The sequence below is a fragment of the Ovis aries genome, chromosome 22, assembly GCF_016772045.2.
Source record: "Ovis aries strain OAR_USU_Benz2616 breed Rambouillet chromosome 22, ARS-UI_Ramb_v3.0, whole genome shotgun sequence".
Classification (NCBI taxonomy): Eukaryota; Metazoa; Chordata; class Mammalia; order Artiodactyla; family Bovidae; genus Ovis; species Ovis aries.
In genome coordinates, this window is record NC_056075.1 from 46,953,157 (window position 1) to 46,970,431 (window position 17,275).

A 17,275-nucleotide genomic window follows, 5' to 3' on the forward strand; every position below is an offset into this window, starting at 1 on the left:
AATGTCCCATGAATTGTGAAGCTGCTAGACAGAGAGATGGTAGGTAGAGAGACAGACAGGCAGCTAGACAGACAGACACATAGAGATAGACAAGTGGCTGGGTAGGTAGATGCACGCATAGATAACAATAGAGGGATGGAGGGACAGGTGGACAGATAGATGCTTGGATACACAAGCAGACAGACAGACTCTGGGAAAGGTTGTCTCGGATCTGGCTGCTCAGTGTTTATCCCTGGTCATGTATGAGTCTCCGTTTATGCATCTTCCTCATTTCATAAATGTCCGCGCACCAGCGTCGAGCCTGAAAGCAGGCGGCTTTCCAGCAGCAGGGCCCCCTGGTCCTGACTCTGCCCCTGCCATCCCGGCCCCGACACATCAGTTCGTCTCCTGGAAGCCGGTTTCCTTCATCATGAACGAGCCAGGTGGGAAGATGCCTTAATGACCTCCCAGGTCAAATATGAGGCTCGGAATTTGTGAAAAGCAAAGATGGTACAATTGTGGTCTCTGAAGACAGGGTGACTCCGGCTGCAGGCAAGTGACTTTTCACCCAGAAGCAGCCCTGGAAGGAACAGCAGGCTGATGGCGCATTTAGACTGTAATTTTGGCTAATTTTTTTTTTTAAACACACGTCCTCTTTTGCCTTTATCTTGCTTCCTTTTAATTGTTTCCAAATGTGTCCCTTTTGGGGGGGAAATTAGGTCATAGTGAAAGACAGCTCTAGGCAGTATTGTTTTGCAGCCTCTCAGCCTGACAGCAGAAGTTAATTCTCCAGTTTTCAAAATGACTATCCAAGTTGGCGGCTGCAGGGCCACTTCCCCACCTCCCTTCTCATCCCGTTTCCTCTGGCATTTGTGTTTCTCCATGTGGAGGCTGGCGACTGGCCTTGCAGAGGGAGGGCTGAGTCAGAACTCACTGGCTGAGCCACAAATCTCAGAAGTTAGGGCCCAAAAAGACAGTCAAGCAGGTAAGGCCCTTGCCCCAGATGCAGTGTGTAAGGGGACCCCAAAACACTTCATTGTCTGGATAGACACTGTTTTCATACAGCTTTTAAAAATAGATCCAAGCCATCCATGTTGAACAAAATAGCAATTAATAATCGTAAATAAAGACCGGGTCCCTCTGGTGTCTCCTGTGACCCCAAGCTCCAACGGGGCTTGTGACCCCACTGTTAATTGATCCTGCCTTTATTTAATAGTTTGATATTTTGGTCATGGATTTGTGTGTGTGTGTTAATTTAGGGGTCTTTTAGATTTTGAAATCAAACGTGATTTTTCTTAACCCCTGGGTTCTTCGGAATACTCCTTTCCGCTTTGCAACCAAAGCAAGCGCCTTGCCCTGCTCACCCCACTGCTGCCACTAAGCAGCCTTCCTGGCCACCCCCCTGCCCACTGCCTCCGTCCAGGGAAGGGCCAAGAGGGAGGGTCGAGAGGTTGGAGTCCAGAGAGGACGTGGAGTCCGGTCCTGTCTCCGGGGGACCCTGAGCAACTGCCAGCCCAGGGCAACTGCCCAATCCGCGCCTCTCTCAAGTGAGCGGGCAGCCCCTGCTCAGAGCATCGCGTCCACCACGACCTGCCCACATGTGGCTCCACAGGTGCCCACGCTTGCCATGGGCGCACACGCCTCTTTTTCCTTTTCTCACCCTCTGTCCTGAGCTCCCCGCCCAGAATCTGTGCCGGAAAACGGATGGGTCTCAGAGTAGTCGATCTGGAGGAGTTTGGGCTGGTGCGCCTTGGCCAATCGAAGGTGACATGAATTTGAGGTTAACAAGGCCCTGGCTCTGGGAGCCATTTGGAGGGGTGATGGAGGCGCCAAGGCAGGAGGCCGGCTGCCCACGTGCCTGCCCAGGCCTGCTTCTCGCCAGCCTGGAGGGCTTGGGCAACGTGCGACACCTCTGCCTCGGTTTCCTCGCCTGTGAAACAAGGCCCTCCCAGCCCCCGAAGGAGTGTCTCAGCCCATGAAAGAGCTAAGCCATGTGTCCCGTGTCGGCAGGAGAGGGGTCTGAGCACCATCCTGCTCAGGACGACTTCTGTGATGGTCCAGTCGGCTGTCCGCTCGCCGTGGTAGAATGCTGAGCTTGCAAAGGCTGTTCCAGGCCCCTGGTTGAGTCCTGCAGGCGTCCCTCTCCAGATAGCTCCTCCCAGGAGCTTCTGTCCCTCCCCTGCGGGTTATTTCAAGCCCAGTGCCTGGAATTGACCTAACCCTAAGTGCTGCAGGAAGGCCCAGGGAGGCGCCCCGAGGGGAGGGCCCGGCACGTACACACCAGGACGAGGGAAAGAAACGTGTGTGTGTCTTTGTGTGCGACACACATGTTCCTTGAAATGAAAGGGAGGAAAGGAAAGGAAAGTTAGTCATACAGTCACGCCCAGCTCTTTGCGACCCCATGGACTGTAGCCTGGCAGCTCCTCTGTCCATGGGACTCTCCAGGCAAGAATACTGGAGTGGGCTGCCATTTCCCTTCTCCAGGGGAGCTTCCCGACCCAGGGATCGAACCCGGGTCTCCTGCATTGCAGGCAGATTCTTTTACCAACTGAGCTACTATGAAACCTCACCTCAGACAAACCAACAACCCTTTTCAGCCAACATACATAAGAGAACAATCGATCACAATTTATTTATCCGTCAGGGGCCACAGGCATGGCACTCACTCTGGGCATAATGGCAGTGGCCCAGGAATGGCAGAGCACCCCCTCAGGAGCCCCGCTATTTGTCCTGAGCCATCGGAGCTCAGAGATGTGATTCGCCGGGTAGCTGACAGCGGGAGAAACGCTGGCCTGCTCGGAGGGGCTGTTTCTTTCCGAGTGCTTGGAAACGGGGTACGGGGCTCAGGGCGCTTTGCCTTTGTTGCTGTGTGGCCCCCTGTGCCGCCGCCCACAGAGTCGGGACGTCACCCCGTGTCCCGGCTCTGTTCTTGGCTCACGGCTAGGGGTGTCACAGCCCAGTTCACCCTCACCACTCAGACGCCTCCAAGCCACCCCTTCAGCCCCGCCCCGTAGCCCCCTCACCTCCCGAGGAAAAGGGAGGCTTTTTTTTTTTTTTAATAAATTAATTGTAGTAGAGCATTCTTAGAGCAGATTTAGGTTTACAGAAAAATTGTGCAGAAAGTACCAGGTGGGTTCTTTCCTTCAGTTTCCCCAGTGATTTCCGTCTTGCCTGAGTGTGTTACATTCGTCACAACTGATGAATCAATATCGACTCATGATCACAGCTGCAGGTCAGATCAGGGCTCCAGAGCTGCACATTCTGTGGGTTTTAACTAACCCGTCATGTCATGCGCCCCCCTCCCCCCGCCATGATGGTCCCATGCCTCTTTTATTTTCAGGGCTGAAGTCAAAAATAGCTTTGAGGTGAAAAAGAGAAGGCTCTAGAACGTGGTAACACGTTTCATGTTGAGGTTTGGTCAGGAAGCTCAGTGTTAAGAGCTTTGATGAAGAGCCAAGAGCTCCCCATGGCAGTGGAGGTACTGGCCTGGCGGAGACCTTGCCCACTGGCCTTGCCCAGGTGCCCATCGGGCTGGCCTCCACACTGACCTGGGAAGAGCCTTTGCCTGTGGCCACTGGGTGTGGAGCGGGGAGAGGACACGGGCTGGCAGGGGCTGAGTCTGTGGTAGAGAAATCCCCCGCCCTAGGAGAAGGGGGCCCTGACTTAGGACTTTGACCCCAGGCTGGGCCCCAGTCTCCTGGGCCCTGACCACCGGACCCCAGAAACCCCTGCTTTTCCCCACACTTCAAGGAAGATAGTGTCCTTCTCGGGGTCCAGGTGCCAGCTCCAGGTCCCCTCCCACTATCCGCTGCTCGCCAGGCAGGCGACTCTGGACAACTCCGCCACCTCCTTGGGGTTTTGTTTGCTTATCTAAGAACAGGAGGGATGGTCTTGGTGTCACCTGGTGCTAGGTGGGTTGTGAAGGCCGGTGATCCAGCCCTTCTCCAGTGCCGGGCCCATCAAAAATACTAGATAAACGTTAACACTACTTACTCGAGTCCCAGTGGCCCCTGGTTCACCCGACGGTCAGGTTGGATGATGAAGGAGGTTCGGAAGGCTCTTTCCCACTGTGCTCTTAGAGAAGCACCGCCCCCCCAACCCTGCGCATGGACCCTCCCCAGCAGTGAGCAAACACAGGAGGAAGTTTGGCTCCAACAAGAGCCGAGAGACTCTGAGTGGCGGAAAGAACTAGAAGTCAGGATGGAGGCTCCTACCTGCTATGCCGCCCATCAGCTGTAGGGCCCTAGCAGAGCCCCCAGACCCGATTTCCCCCAAGACAAATGGAGGGTTAGGGCAGACCGTGCAGGCCTCCTGGGATGCGGATAACTGCGGTGCTGACAAGGGTGGGCCCAGGTCTGCATTTCAAGGAGCCAGCAGCTGTGTCTGTCCCGCTGGCCCACACCGAATCTTTAGGGGAGGACGGTCCTGCACCATCCCCCTCCTCACCCTCCAGCCCCACCGTCTGTGTCCTCACCCCTGAATCAGAGCTCTGCCACGGCCACCTCCTACCTCCCTGGGCTGGGCCTGCTCCAGACCAGGGCTTCCATGCAGGGCCCAGTGGCGGCCTGGATGCAGCTCAGGGTCCAGCTATGGGTCATCACTTTGTCCGCATCCCCGTCGGCCCCACTGAACAGGAGGCCTCAGGGAAGATTGGCGTGTGTCTCCATCACGGCCCCCGCCCAGGGCCGGCCCAGTGCCCAAGGCAGGGGCTTTTCTGGGCAGGAGCAGAGGGACGGGCAAAGCCCTGGAGGTAGTTTGCTCAGAGACCCGTTTTCTTGATTCCCGCGCTCGGTGGGGAGGCTCATAGACGAGGTGCTGGATTCCTCGTGTTTAGTGCTGACTCTGCATTTTCTTCTAGTCTCTGCCATCTGGACACGTGCAAGGAACTTTTGAACTGGCCAATAAAGAAGAAAACAGAGAAAAAAACCGATACCCCAACATCCTTCCCAGTAAGATTTTACTCTTCTTTTTTACATGACCGGTGGCATTCTGACGACACTCAGCCTTGCTTTACAGCTCCTGGTGATTCTGCCTGTCCAGGCAGCAGACACCCAGGTGCTCAGAGGGCAGGGCCGGGGTCAGGACACCTGCTCAGCCTTCCCACTTGAGCGTCTAGCTGGCTGTCTCCCACCTGGGGCTCTGAGAGCCTGTGCCATTCGTGGTCTGGCTGCCAAGCCTGCATTCACTGTTGAAACCTGGGCTGCCTGCCGGGCAAGAGCGTGCCACCTGCCCCAGCTGGCAGAGCTCCCACTGTGGACCCAGCCTTGAGCCCTGGTCTCGGGCAGCTACTGGTCCCGAGCATCTCCCCATCTTGGACACGGTGCCCTGGGCCACCAGCATCAAGGCTCCTGTACAAGGACAGAAGTGTCAAGAGTTCAGAGAGCTGTTGGGCTTTGGCAGCTCTGTGGGAAGGCTTGGAAGCATCCCGGTCTTTAACACTGCAGCTGATGGGAGTCGTGGGTGGGGGTGTGTGGCCTCTAGGGGGTGGCGAGGCCAGAGTGGACACTCCTGTCCAGGAGCGTCGCTGGATGGGCTGTGCCCTGGGGGCCTTGGTGCCGAGACAGACCCCCAGCATTCCAAGATGCCTGTGTAGAAGCTGGCCTGGGGGCAGGGTGGGGTGAGTTGTGATGTCATTTCTCTAGCCTGGACCCTCCTGTCCACTTTGCCATCAGGCTAGCAGAAGGGCAGCCTCTAAGGACCCCGGTGAGTTCACGTTCGAGGCCCGACAAAGGGGGACCTCCCTTGTAGGGCACAGCCTCCGTGGGGCGGAGCAAGCCGGCCTGTGCCGGTCCTCAGTGAGGTGGCTCTTGGCCGAACTTTTAGGATCAGGATTGAGTCCATCTGCCCTGTGGATAAGAGGAGCTGTGGCCAGCCTGACCCGTGTGGTCTCTGGGTTTTCAGCACCTGATAGAAGCAATCCGTTCCCATTTTGCATGTGTAGGATTGACTTGTGCTTTGGTTTGGGTTTGTGTGTGTGTGTGTTCATTTGTAGAGTCCAAATTCGTTTGTAGTGTTCTTATAGGGTCTGTCACCTCGCTGAGGGCCAGCACAGGCCGGCTTGCTCCGCCCCACGGAGGCTCTGCCCGAGAAGGGAGGTCCCCCCTTTGTCGGGCCTCCAACGTGAACTTGGGTCAACTAAATCCAGAGAAATTAACCAAGTAGTCTTCCGTCCCACGAATATTTGTAGAGGAAGCCAGAGGAGCGCCAGGGAGACGACAGGTCACGCAGCCAGGCGGGGAGGGTGGCTTAGACCAGGGTCAGGTTCTCGATTCAGGGCAAAGGTCACGCTGAGAGGACTTGCTGTTAAATTGGGTGAGGTTTATCAGAGGCAAGTTCCGTGGCTTGAACAGCTCAAGGGAAAGAAGCGCCATGCAGGAGGTTGGGGATCTTTGACCTAATTTGTGCTGGATAAAAATTAGGGTGTTTGGAAGTTCGCGTCTGTTCTTAGTTGAATTAACTCGCTTAGCTTGTGGTTTGACTGCGTGATGTGTGCGTGGAGGGCCAGCTCACTGCCAAGCCCTTTCCGAGGTTTCTGGCCTACATTTCTCTCTAATTGCTGAGCCGTTTCCCTTCTAAAGGGAACGTTTACATGGCTAATCAAGAGTGGTTTCAGCCTGAGCTCCATGGAGTGGAGTTAGCAGCCAGGTGTGGGAATTACCTCTGGTGGCCCAGGGTGGGGCATCCCCCGCCCTCCGAGGGTCCCCAGTAGGGCCCAGCAGGGAATGCTTCATGCCCATTGTGTCTAAGCCACATTCCTCTGGCTTGTATTACCGAAGGGAGGTGGCATTCTCTGCAAGTGTGAAAGTGTGGGTCCTGCCCCAGCCCCTCCCGGCCCAGGAGTGCCAGGCCAGAGGAAATTGAGGAGCTGGCGGTCATCACGGGCCCGAGGACTCTGTCCGATGTGAGCATTTCACGTTGGTGCAAGGACACATTTACAGAACTGTGTCCTGGAAACACTGGGGTGTGCCCTGGAGGAGGCCAGCTAGGGGCATCTGGCTTCGGCATCGGTGAGACCCAGGAGAAGCCAATCTGGTTAACCTGGGCGGTTGGCCAGAGGCGCCCGGGGGCAGCGGGATCATGGGAGGATTGTGCAGGGGGCTCCCAGGCCTGCTTCCCGGCCCCCAAGCCTGCGAGACCCAGCTCATACTCAGGGTGGGGTCGGGTCAGCAGGCAGGGAGACGGGCAGGGGCTCAATCCCTTAGCCCCATATACCTTCCCTCTCCCGCCCCCTTCCCCACGCAGAGAAAGAAAGGGAAAATGTGGTCCCTCAGTCGTGTCCAGCTCTTTGCGACCCCATGGATTGCAACCCGCCAGGGTCCTCTGTCCCTGGGATTTTTCCCAGGCAAGAATACTGCAGTGGGTTGCCACTGCCTTCACCAGGGGGTCTTCCGGACTGAGTGATCCAACCCCTCTCCTGAGTCTCCTGCATTGGCAGGTGGATTCTTTACCATGGGCACCACCCAGGAAGACCTGTAAGTGTGTCCTAGTTACTAGATGCCCCTGGGACCGGAGCCAGTCCTGGTGTGAACCCAGGGAGCTCTGAGGACAGAGGTCAGTGTGCCTGGGGTGTTGAGGGGCTGCGTGTGGGAACGGCCCCACGCCCGGTGGCGAGTGAGCATCCTCCTCTTTTCTGGAAAAAGACGCCAACCAGGGATAATTTTAGGAAATGATGTTTTGAGAGAGAAGTGTAACTTTTTAGAATGAAAAGACAGGAAGCTCTTAGAACTGCAAGATGCTAAATCTAACCAGAAGGCTATTTTTAACCCCCTGCTTTCTATAGCTGTCCTCAGGAGGGTAAATTGTTCCAAAGTATGTTTAACTAGCTTGATATGTGTTCCACTGGTGCGATTTCTGCCCCTTTCAGGACCGTGAGTCTGACACCCTGACCACCTTCTGTGGGCCGCAACTGCCCCCAGACCTGCGCTGACCTGTCCTCCACTAGGACCAGGGTATGGTGTCCAGACAGCAGGTGTCCAAGCCCGTCCGCTGTGGTCAAGCCAGCAGCCCTCCGTGTAGAGGGGAGACATCCAGGCTGTGACCCGGGATCTTTTCCCCAGACCCGCAGCACACACTCCCCCTCCTTGGTTAGTTTCAGTCCTCTGGCTACTCGGAGGGGACGAAGCAGGGAGCAGGACACAGAACTATCCAATAATTAACGCAGTAAATACATGCAGAGTACCCACCGAGTACTGCCCAGCGCAGAGTAATAACGCGGAAGCAGCCTGGTCCTAGAGCCCGGGGCCCAAGTCTGGGCCCCTTCATCCATTTCTGCTCCTGGAAGTGGTCGGCCGCTTACACACCAGCGTGGAGACCCAGAGCTGGCGCTGCTCCACCTGGAGGGACCCATGAAATGGTCTAACTTCTTTGAGAATCAGAAGAAATATATACCTAACCCAGTCTGGCTCTTACTCATCTTTATAGCAACTACTAATGCAGGAGACGTAAGTGACTTGGGTTCGATACCTGGGTTGGGAAGATCCCTTGGAGAAGGAAATGGCAACCCACTCCAGTGTTCTTGCCTGGAGAATCCCGTGGACAGAGGAGCCTGGTGGGCTACAGTCCATGATGTCGCAGAGTCAAACACAGCTGAAGCAGCTTAGTACACACGCACACAATGCTGTCATAAAATAGAACGTGTAATTTTTTTCTTTAATGGAGAAAGGGGCCCATGAAGGCAGAAGTGACACAGACCCATGTAAGTCATATGGGGCCTGGTTAAAACCTCCCCACGGGTATTGTACATACATACCACAGACATACACACCACACTCACGTACATACAACACTGCACACACTGCATAGAAGACACACCACTGCACACAAGACACACCACTGCACACCCACACATACACATACACACCGCACACTCCCACACCACTCACACACACACACACACACACACACACACACACACACCGCCATCCCTGGTTGGCCCTCACACACTGGAGAATTCTGGAACCACAGGCTGGAATCTTCCAGGGAGTAGTCCGTGTTATACACCGAGCCCGTATCTCCAAACCGACCGAGAGAACAAGTCCACCACAGTAATACAAAGGCAAGAAGGGAGTTTATTTCTAGCGCAGTAGGGCCCAAGTCTCATCCAGCACAGTGGAATCTGACAAGAGCCCCAAACAAAGGAGTATGGCGGCTTATATACAGGCAGCTCTTTGTCTCAGTTACAGGAGTAGCTGGCGTTACATGATTGGCTAGGCAGGATGAGCGCATGTCCTGTCTCTTTCTGGTTGGTGTGTATGGGAAATCTTCCTAATTTGATCAAGGAATGTTCTGTTAAGGAAACATAACTCAGGTCCTGGGCTTAGTGTATCTTGCTGAGCTTGTCATAGCCGGGGTTTGGCCCCTAACAGTCCGTCCTGCACCGTCTATCCATGCGGGTCCAGCTACCTGCCTGCTCTGGGGCAGACCTGAACATGAGCCCTGGGGTCTGGAGTCCCAAGCCCTCAGGCCTGACACCCACCTGTCCAGAGGTGGACAGGCTCCCTTTCGAAAGCCTGGGAGCGTGGCCCCCGGAAGTGCTCCTGAGGGCCAGCACACCGAGTCCTGGGCCCTGAAGCTCTTACCTGTCGGCATCCCTGGGTGTGTTCAGCTCTTTCTGGGGCCTGGCCTGGCCTGGCTGCTGAGGCGCCGTGTTGGATGGAACAGTTGTGTTCCTGCCCCAGGACACTGAGCATCTCCTGGGAACGTTTAAGAAGAATGTCCCTTCTGTCCCGTGGTCACCATGGTTACGTCCTTCACAGTGTTTAATCCTGTCCTTGTGATTCCCTGGCCTAATGTCACGATTTTTGTGTTGTTTTTTCTGCAGATGACCATTCCAGGGTGATTTTAAGCCAAGTGGATGGAATCCCGTGTTCAGACTACATCAATGCTTCCTACATAGATGTAAGTACCCCCCAACCCAGCACAACACTCACACCCGGACCACTGGGGGCTGAGTGTGGATGGGGACCACTGGACCCCTTATTCCCGGGGCCAGGAAGGTAACTTGTCCCCACTTTCCTGGACACGGTGGCCACACTGGCCACCACACAGACAGCATGAAAGCGCTGGGCCTTTTGAATTAGCATCTGTGTTAAGTAGCATTCCTAAGTTGCAGATAAGCCCAGAGGAGGCTCGTTTATGCTGCTGCTGCTTAATTACCCAGTCACGTCCGACTCTTTGCGACCCCATGGACTGTAACCCATCTGGCTCCTCCGTCCATGGGATTCTCCAGACAAGGATAACGGAGTGGGTAGCCATTTCCTTCTCCAGGGGTTTTTTCCGCTCCAGGGATCAAACCCAGGTCTCCTGCTTGGCAGGCAGATTCTTTACCACTGAGCCACCTGGGAAGCCCATACTCATTTATATTACTGACCAAACAGAACAGAGGGGACCAGTTAAATCATTTGCAGTAAAATCATATAGAATGGATTATTAAGAAACCAGTTTAGTTGAACCTTAAAAGATCAATTGATATGTTACGAATTATTATAAAATTCAGTATAAGAGAATGTGTGTGTATTAACCAATTAAACTATATATATCTGTGCCTGTGTGTCTGCTTACATATCTGGAAAGGTATTCACAGAAAAGTACTGGCAAGCGATATGCAGAAACAGCATGTTATTTCTGAAACTCCTGGCAAGGTTTCTTCTTGGTTTTCTGTGTTTTCCAAATTCTCCATGACAAAGACATGTTACTTTCCTAACCATAAAGTCCTTCCACAACGACAATTCTGAAAAATCATAAATCTGATTTTATTTCTCTAGGGTTATAAAGAGAAGAATAAATTCATAGCCGCTCAAGGTAAGCTTTTCATTAAGTGACGGTCTGAATGTGATTTTGGTAAAATGACATGGAAGGTGATTGCTTCCTTACCTGGTACCAACCATCCTGGAGGGTTATACAGGCTTTTTGTATGTGTGTGTATTGCTACGTTTACATAGCGGATCAGAGTCATCCAGCCTCTCCCGAAGCACAGAAGTGAAAATGTCATGAATCTCACAGCCTTGCCGCTCAATGCGTCTGCTCCACTGGCCAGCGGTGTCCCCTCCCCTGGGAGGTGGTCAGGAATGCAGGCCCCACCCCTAACCAGCTGCTATCCCTGAGTTTGCACCTTAGCCAGCATTCCCCAGGTCCTTCTGCGCCGTAGAGTCTGAGGAGCATTATACTGTGAGGTGATGGAATTCCTCCAGGGCACAGGGCTTCACAGGATGCAAGAGCTGGACCTCTGCATGCGTACGCCCCGTCTTCGGTCAGGGCAGACAGACAGGGAGGGTGTGGGGCGTCCATCATACACAGCCATGCCAGGTGTGCGGCCACACGATGTGTGTGTGCAGAGAGACAGAGACACACGACCTGTTTCTGCGCCTCTGTGATTTAAACCCAGACGCCCAACGGTCCAGTGCTCGCCATCTCAGCGTGTTGACACTGCGTTAGAAAACCTTGATTTCTCTTGGCCGGCTGAGCTCTACATGACTTCCAAGTTGTTGGGCTTGGGGAGCAGCAGGGAGGGGAGTAAGTAACTTTCTGGATCCAGCCCATAACTTTGAGGATGCTTTTAGCCGTGAAAGTGTATTAGTCGCTGAGTCGTGTTCGACTCTTTGTCACCCCATGAACTATAGTCCACCAGGCTACCCTGTCCATGGGATTCTCCAGGCAAGAATGCCAGAATGGGTTGCCATGCCCACCTCCAGCGGACCTTCCTGTGAAAACACGCCCTTAAACCTCACACAGGACCCTCTGTGTCTCTGAGCACTTTCAATCCAGCTTATCAGCGTCTGCTTGGGGCTGCCATGCCCAGGAGCCAGGGCTGATGAAGCTGGGTGTCAGGGAGCTAACAGTAGATTTCCTGCACATACTCATTCCTCGGCAAGAGTCTTTAGAGCAGTGGGTACCAACATTCAGTGTAGACAGCAATCTTAAATGCGCATTTAAATGCACACACAAGAAAATGGGCTTCCCTGGGGGCTCAGAAGATAAAGAATCAGCCAGCAATGCTGCAGAGCCAGGTTCAGTCCCTGGGTCAGGAAGATCCCCTGGAGAAGAGAATAGCAACCCACTCCAGTATTCTTGTCTGGAGAATGGACAGAGGAGCCTGGTGGTCTACAGTCCCTGGGGTCGCAAGGAGTCGGACACAGCTGAGCGACTGGCACTTTCACTTGCTCTGCAAAGTAGGGAAATATACACATAAGCCCACAGTCCATCAGGAACATGCCCAGCCTTTAACATCAGAGACCCTGGCAAACACCTGCTGACACCAATGGAAATGTCTTTTTCATTCTTATAAGCAGACATCCAGAGGAAGTAGCCCGGGCTGGGGCAGCAGCACAAGGGAGAAGGGGAGCTTTCATTCCTCCTCTGCCCTCCTTAGTGTCATCCTCATGGTCACAAAGTGGCTGCTGCACCTCCTGGCACTGCTGTCCCTAGTCAGGCAGGAAGGAGAGCAGCAGGCAGAGGACTTTCTTCCAGGGACACTATCTTTTGTTCAGACCCCCTCCCCAGGGACTTCAGCCTACATCTCACCAGACAGCATCACTAGCTGTGAAGGCAGCTAGGAATGTGATTTTTTCCCAGAGGAAAGAGGGTTAGACATAGCAGGTGGGTCAGGCAGCCGGCAGTGTGTCTCCCTTCCCCCACCCCCACACACAGTCTGATTCAGCGGTTTGGGATGGGAGGTCTTATTCTGAGGCTTCGACAAGCCCCTCCGTGGCCACAAACCACTCTGACAGCTTGCAAACTAGCTCCCATTTAAACAGCATTTGTGGCCCACGATCATCACCCAACTGGGTGCCCTAACTTAGCCCCCGGGGATTTCCCAGCCCCTGGGGGGCCGGGTATCAGGGAGAGAGAGGCAGGGCCAGACAGGGAGGCTGCCCCCTACTCCAGTCCTGGGACTCTGCAGGGAGTGAACGGGCCCACCATCCCCTTCCTCGGGGCAGGTGGTAGGGGAGCAGCTGTCCTGAGGCCCAAAGGCCAGGGTGACTGGTCTGGGGCTCGCGGGGACCGCTCTGTCTGACTCGGACCATCCTCTCCTCCCAGGTCCCAAACAGGAGACAGTGAATGACTTCTGGAGAATGATCTGGGAGCAGAAATGTGCAACCATCGTGATGCTGACGAATCTGAAAGAAAGAAAAGAGGTAAGCCCAGCTTCGAGTCCCCAGCGTGTTCTCAGCTGCTGCTGCTTGGCTTGGGGTATGCTCACCACTTCCTTTTCCCTTCTCCCTCCTGCTTATCACGGCAGACACAAAAACACAAAACACCGCGGGGCTCACAGCACTTTTAGTTTGAAATACGTTGTCAGTGTTCCCAGGATCTCATTGTCCTAGTCAGTCAGTCAGTCAGTTCAGTCGCTCAGTTGTGTCTGACTCTGTGCGACCCCATGGACTGCAGCATGCCAGGCCTCCCTGTCCATCACCGACTCCCAGAGTTTACTCAAACTGAGTCGATGATGCCCTCCGACCATCTCATCCTCCGTCTTCCCCTTCTCCTCCCGCCTTCAATCTTTCCCCAGCATCAGGGTCTTTTCCAGTGAGTCAGTTCTTCTCATCATGTGGCCAGAGTATTGGAGTTTCAGCCTCGGCATCAGTCCTTCCAATGAATATTCAGGACTGATTTCCTTTAGGATGGACTGGTTGGATCTCCTTGTTGTCCAAGGGACTCTCAAGAGTCTTCTCCATAACCACAGTGCAAAAGCATCAATTCTTCAGTGCTCAGCTTTCTTTATAGTCCAACTCTCACATCCTAGACTATGATATAAAATGATGCAGGGATTTTCTTCTTTCATTAGAGAGTCTTCCCTGGGTGGCCCACCAGTTCTTACGCCACGGTGGGAGCAGTGAATTTTAATATAGAGATTTTTTAGAATTTTGGAACATAACATGTTGGGCCTCAGACCATAAAAAAAAAAAAAAAAAAAAAGTGATTTTTCCCCTTATTATTCAGACCAGAGAAATGCATTGGAAAAACACAAGGTGTGTTGAAGTCGGATTGATTTGGTATTTCAATGTGTTCGATTAGCTGTTTCGACTTCAGAAAGTAATGCACATGCATTATAAGAACTTGAAATCTCTAAAAGAAGTGCCAGTCAAGCTGATTCATTTCCTAAGTGTGGCTCCCGGACAGGACTGCCCTGGGTGGGGTGCAGGCAGTGAGCCACCGGGCAGACCCCTCGTGCAATTCCTGTTGCAATGTGAGGGACTGCGGGTCATGTCAGGAGATGACATAAAACATAATGGAGACAGAAAATAAAATACAACAGGGACAGTGGAGGTCCAGGAGGGACAGACCAAGATGCAAGGCCAGGCCGAGGCCCTGCTGGGCTCCGTGTCGGGTTCAGAGATGTGGAGGCCCCCTTGGGCCTGGGAGGCATTCACTTTTCAACTCCAAGGACACAGACCCCTGTAGAATAAACTGGGACACAGCATGACTGGGAATCTGGAGGTGTGGTGGAGAGGAGGCAGCCCCGACCCTGGTTCCTGGGCCAGGCCAGGCAGGAGGGCTCGTGTAGAGGACGATGGGGCTGCTGGGTCTTAGAGACTGGGGCACGGGGTCGGGGGAGCTATGCCAGATGCAAGCAGAGGGAAGCACTGGGGCGTGTTTGTGAGGCGGGGAGCAATCTGCGGGACCCAGAACCAGGATGCCCACTCCAGGAGCAGAATGGCTAGAAATGCATCAAGGCCCCAACCGGGGCTTGCAGCCCGGATATTGGGCTGACGTGGATGGGCGCTCGAAGGCTTCCTCAGCAGTTAGCAGAGGCCTGCGCTTTCGCTCCAGAGTTGAAAGCAGAACAAGGAGGCAGATGGGAAGCTGGCAGCAGGCAGACTGTTCTTCTCGCACGTTCCAGCGCGAGGGCCCAAACAGGGGTGGTGGCAAGTGGGTCAACAAGGAGACACAGCTTGGTCAGAGAAATCTGTCCTGGGGCTTGTGTGGTCCTGGCTCCAGCCAGATATAGGAGCCATCCACCGTCACTCACTGGCCAGGGGCTGGCCGGCCTGTCCCCACAAAAGCCCAGGCCACTTGGCTAGGGCTCAGGGTAAGGGGGCCCAGGGGCTGCCCTATGGGATGGAAGTGACAGACCGTGGGGAACTCAGCCAGGGCAGGAGAGGGGAGGCCGGCCAGCAGGAAAGGCAGCCACGAGGTGGCCCCCAGCTCCCCCACCACTAATTTATTCCACCCAGAAAAGCAGCGGAAAAGCCTCCAACCCCACCCCACTTCCGGTCCGGGAGTGGAGAGGGGTTTTCTTTTGTTTCCAAGGGAGCTGGGACAGGGCTAGGGAGGGCCAGCCTCCTCCTCCTCCTCCGTGTGAATCCTGCCCAGGCCCCCTGCGTGCTCTCTCACCGGAAAGAGTGATGGGTGGAAGCAGGGGGTTCCCAGGCAGCCACACGTCGTCGTGGGGTGGGGTGGGTGCGGGGGTGGGGGTGGGGCGCTGTGGGGGAGGTGTCCCGGTGCTCTGAGCAGATGCTGCAGCCCCATGCCTTGGACGAGGAGGCTGACCTGGAGCCCGGCGTCCCCTAGAACCAACTGATCTTTGGGCCAGGCTTTCGGGGACTTGTTTGCAAACGAGAGACAGAGACCAGTGCAGGGACGGTGGGGCTCGGAAGGCGCCCCCGTCTCCCACATCAGTCATCTTGTCGCTACATTACTTGACATGCCCTCTCCCCCCACTTTCTCTGCAGCCTCCTACTGCATTTTTCCATCTCTGTGACTCAGACTCAGCCTGCCTTTGGGCCTCGATTTTCAGTGTCTCAGATAAAATGGTTTCTCAATGGAGTTCCCCTTTTCTTAATTGCTTATACTTCTGTTGTGGTCTCCTTGGCTTCAGCATCCTGGCTTGGTGTTGTGAAAGCTGGCATCTCATGATCTGATGGGGGTGGAGTGGGGGTGGTGTGCGGGTGGCAGGCGGTGGTGACCGCTGGTAGATGGGAGTGCCAAGGGCGTGAAAACAGAGCACACGCTGAGCCCTGTGGGGGTCTGAGAAGCAGCCCTCCGGTCCTCGAGCGAGAGTCTGTCAAGGCGAGAGTCTCTGGAGGGTCCCCAGGAGGCCAAGACTGCCCCAAACCATGACCTTCAGGGTGGGCTTCTCCTCGGGGTTCCTTCAGAGCTGCCCAGGGCCAGGCTGCAGGAGAGGAAGTTGGTGGGTGTCGTCACACAAGCCCTGGGCTCTGGTAAATACCAGCTGACTCTTGTTTTATAGGATTATTCATCCTCGTGGCCTGGCCTGTGAGCTGCGCCCAGTGTGCCATGTCCAGGGTCAGCCATGGAGCAGGGGTCCCCCCATTAGAGGGACCTCATGCCTTCAAGTCCTCCTTGCAGGAGGATGCCCTGGGGTCAGGAACTGGAGGCCCAGTCCCCACCCTCTCCTGTGTGGTCCATTTATAGTTCTGGGGGAGGGAAAGCAAAGGAAGACCACTCTGTGACCACCCACCCATCCAGCTCTACAAATTCCTACATCAGTCTTATCCCTGGCTGGAGAAAAGTCAGGGGCGTTCAGCTGACAAGTCCGTGACTCTTCCACAGAGGGTGGGTGGGATGCGGCGAATGGAGTTCGCCCTCAGCGCTGGGCGGGAAAAATGACCCACCAAATCCGACGGGCAGTGTTTGGGGAGCACGTGGTCCTCTGGGGCTTGACGAAGCCCCGCCCAGGTGAGGCCGCTTCCACGTGGGTCCCCAGCTCTGTAGAGCAGCTCAGCCCGACGGTCCAATCAGTACGTGTGGTTAGTAAGGGGATGAGTAACCGAGGCATCAGAGGGGCCCGATTCTGGTCTCAGTCCTGCCGCTAAGCAGCACCGAGGAGACGGAGACGCACCGCCGCGGCCTCTGAGGACTGTGTCGCTGGAGCTGGCTGTGTGCTAGGCCTTGTGTCCGTGGTCCGGGCGGAGGGCGACGAGGTGATGAAAGGCCCCCCGCAGACCTCCTTTTTCTGCCCACGTGTCCCACGCAGGAGAAGTGCCACCAGTACTGGCCGGACCAGGGCTGCTGGACGTACGGGCACATCCGGGTGTGTGTGGAGGACTGCGTGGCGCTGGTGGACTACACCGTCCGGAAGTTCTGCATCCAGTCCGTAAGCACGCGACTTCCTGCAGAGGCAGGCTTGCGAGGCGAGGCACGCGTGCGCGCTTCATCATAGGAAGCACTTGCCTTACCCCAACACCCCCACCCCACCCCCACCCCACGCCCACCCCCAGCAGCTCTCACAAGGGGAGACGAGGCGGAAGCGGTGCCGGGCAGGGATGTGGGATGCTCCCCACAGATCTGAGTCTGCAGGGCAGCTGACAGGCAGGTGCCCGTGACCTTGAGTCAG

At 55.2% G+C, this 17,275-nt stretch overlaps 1 protein-coding gene across 8 annotated transcripts in view; it reads left to right on the forward strand.

The window, feature by feature from the left end:
- Positions 1-17,275, forward strand: part of PTPRE (protein tyrosine phosphatase receptor type E) — a 179,630-nt gene that overhangs the window by 142,773 nt on the left and 19,582 nt on the right. For all 8 annotated transcript variants that reach the window (XM_027960450.2, XM_060404826.1, XM_060404827.1 and 5 more), the window contains 5 exons: positions 4,838-4,928; positions 9,800-9,876; positions 10,743-10,779; positions 13,015-13,112; positions 16,916-17,035. In XM_027960450.2, the coding sequence (XP_027816251.1) occupies positions 4,838-4,928; positions 9,800-9,876; positions 10,743-10,779; positions 13,015-13,112; positions 16,916-17,035 (423 nt within the window). The remainder of the gene's footprint in view (positions 1-4,837; positions 4,929-9,799; positions 9,877-10,742; positions 10,780-13,014; positions 13,113-16,915; positions 17,036-17,275) is intronic.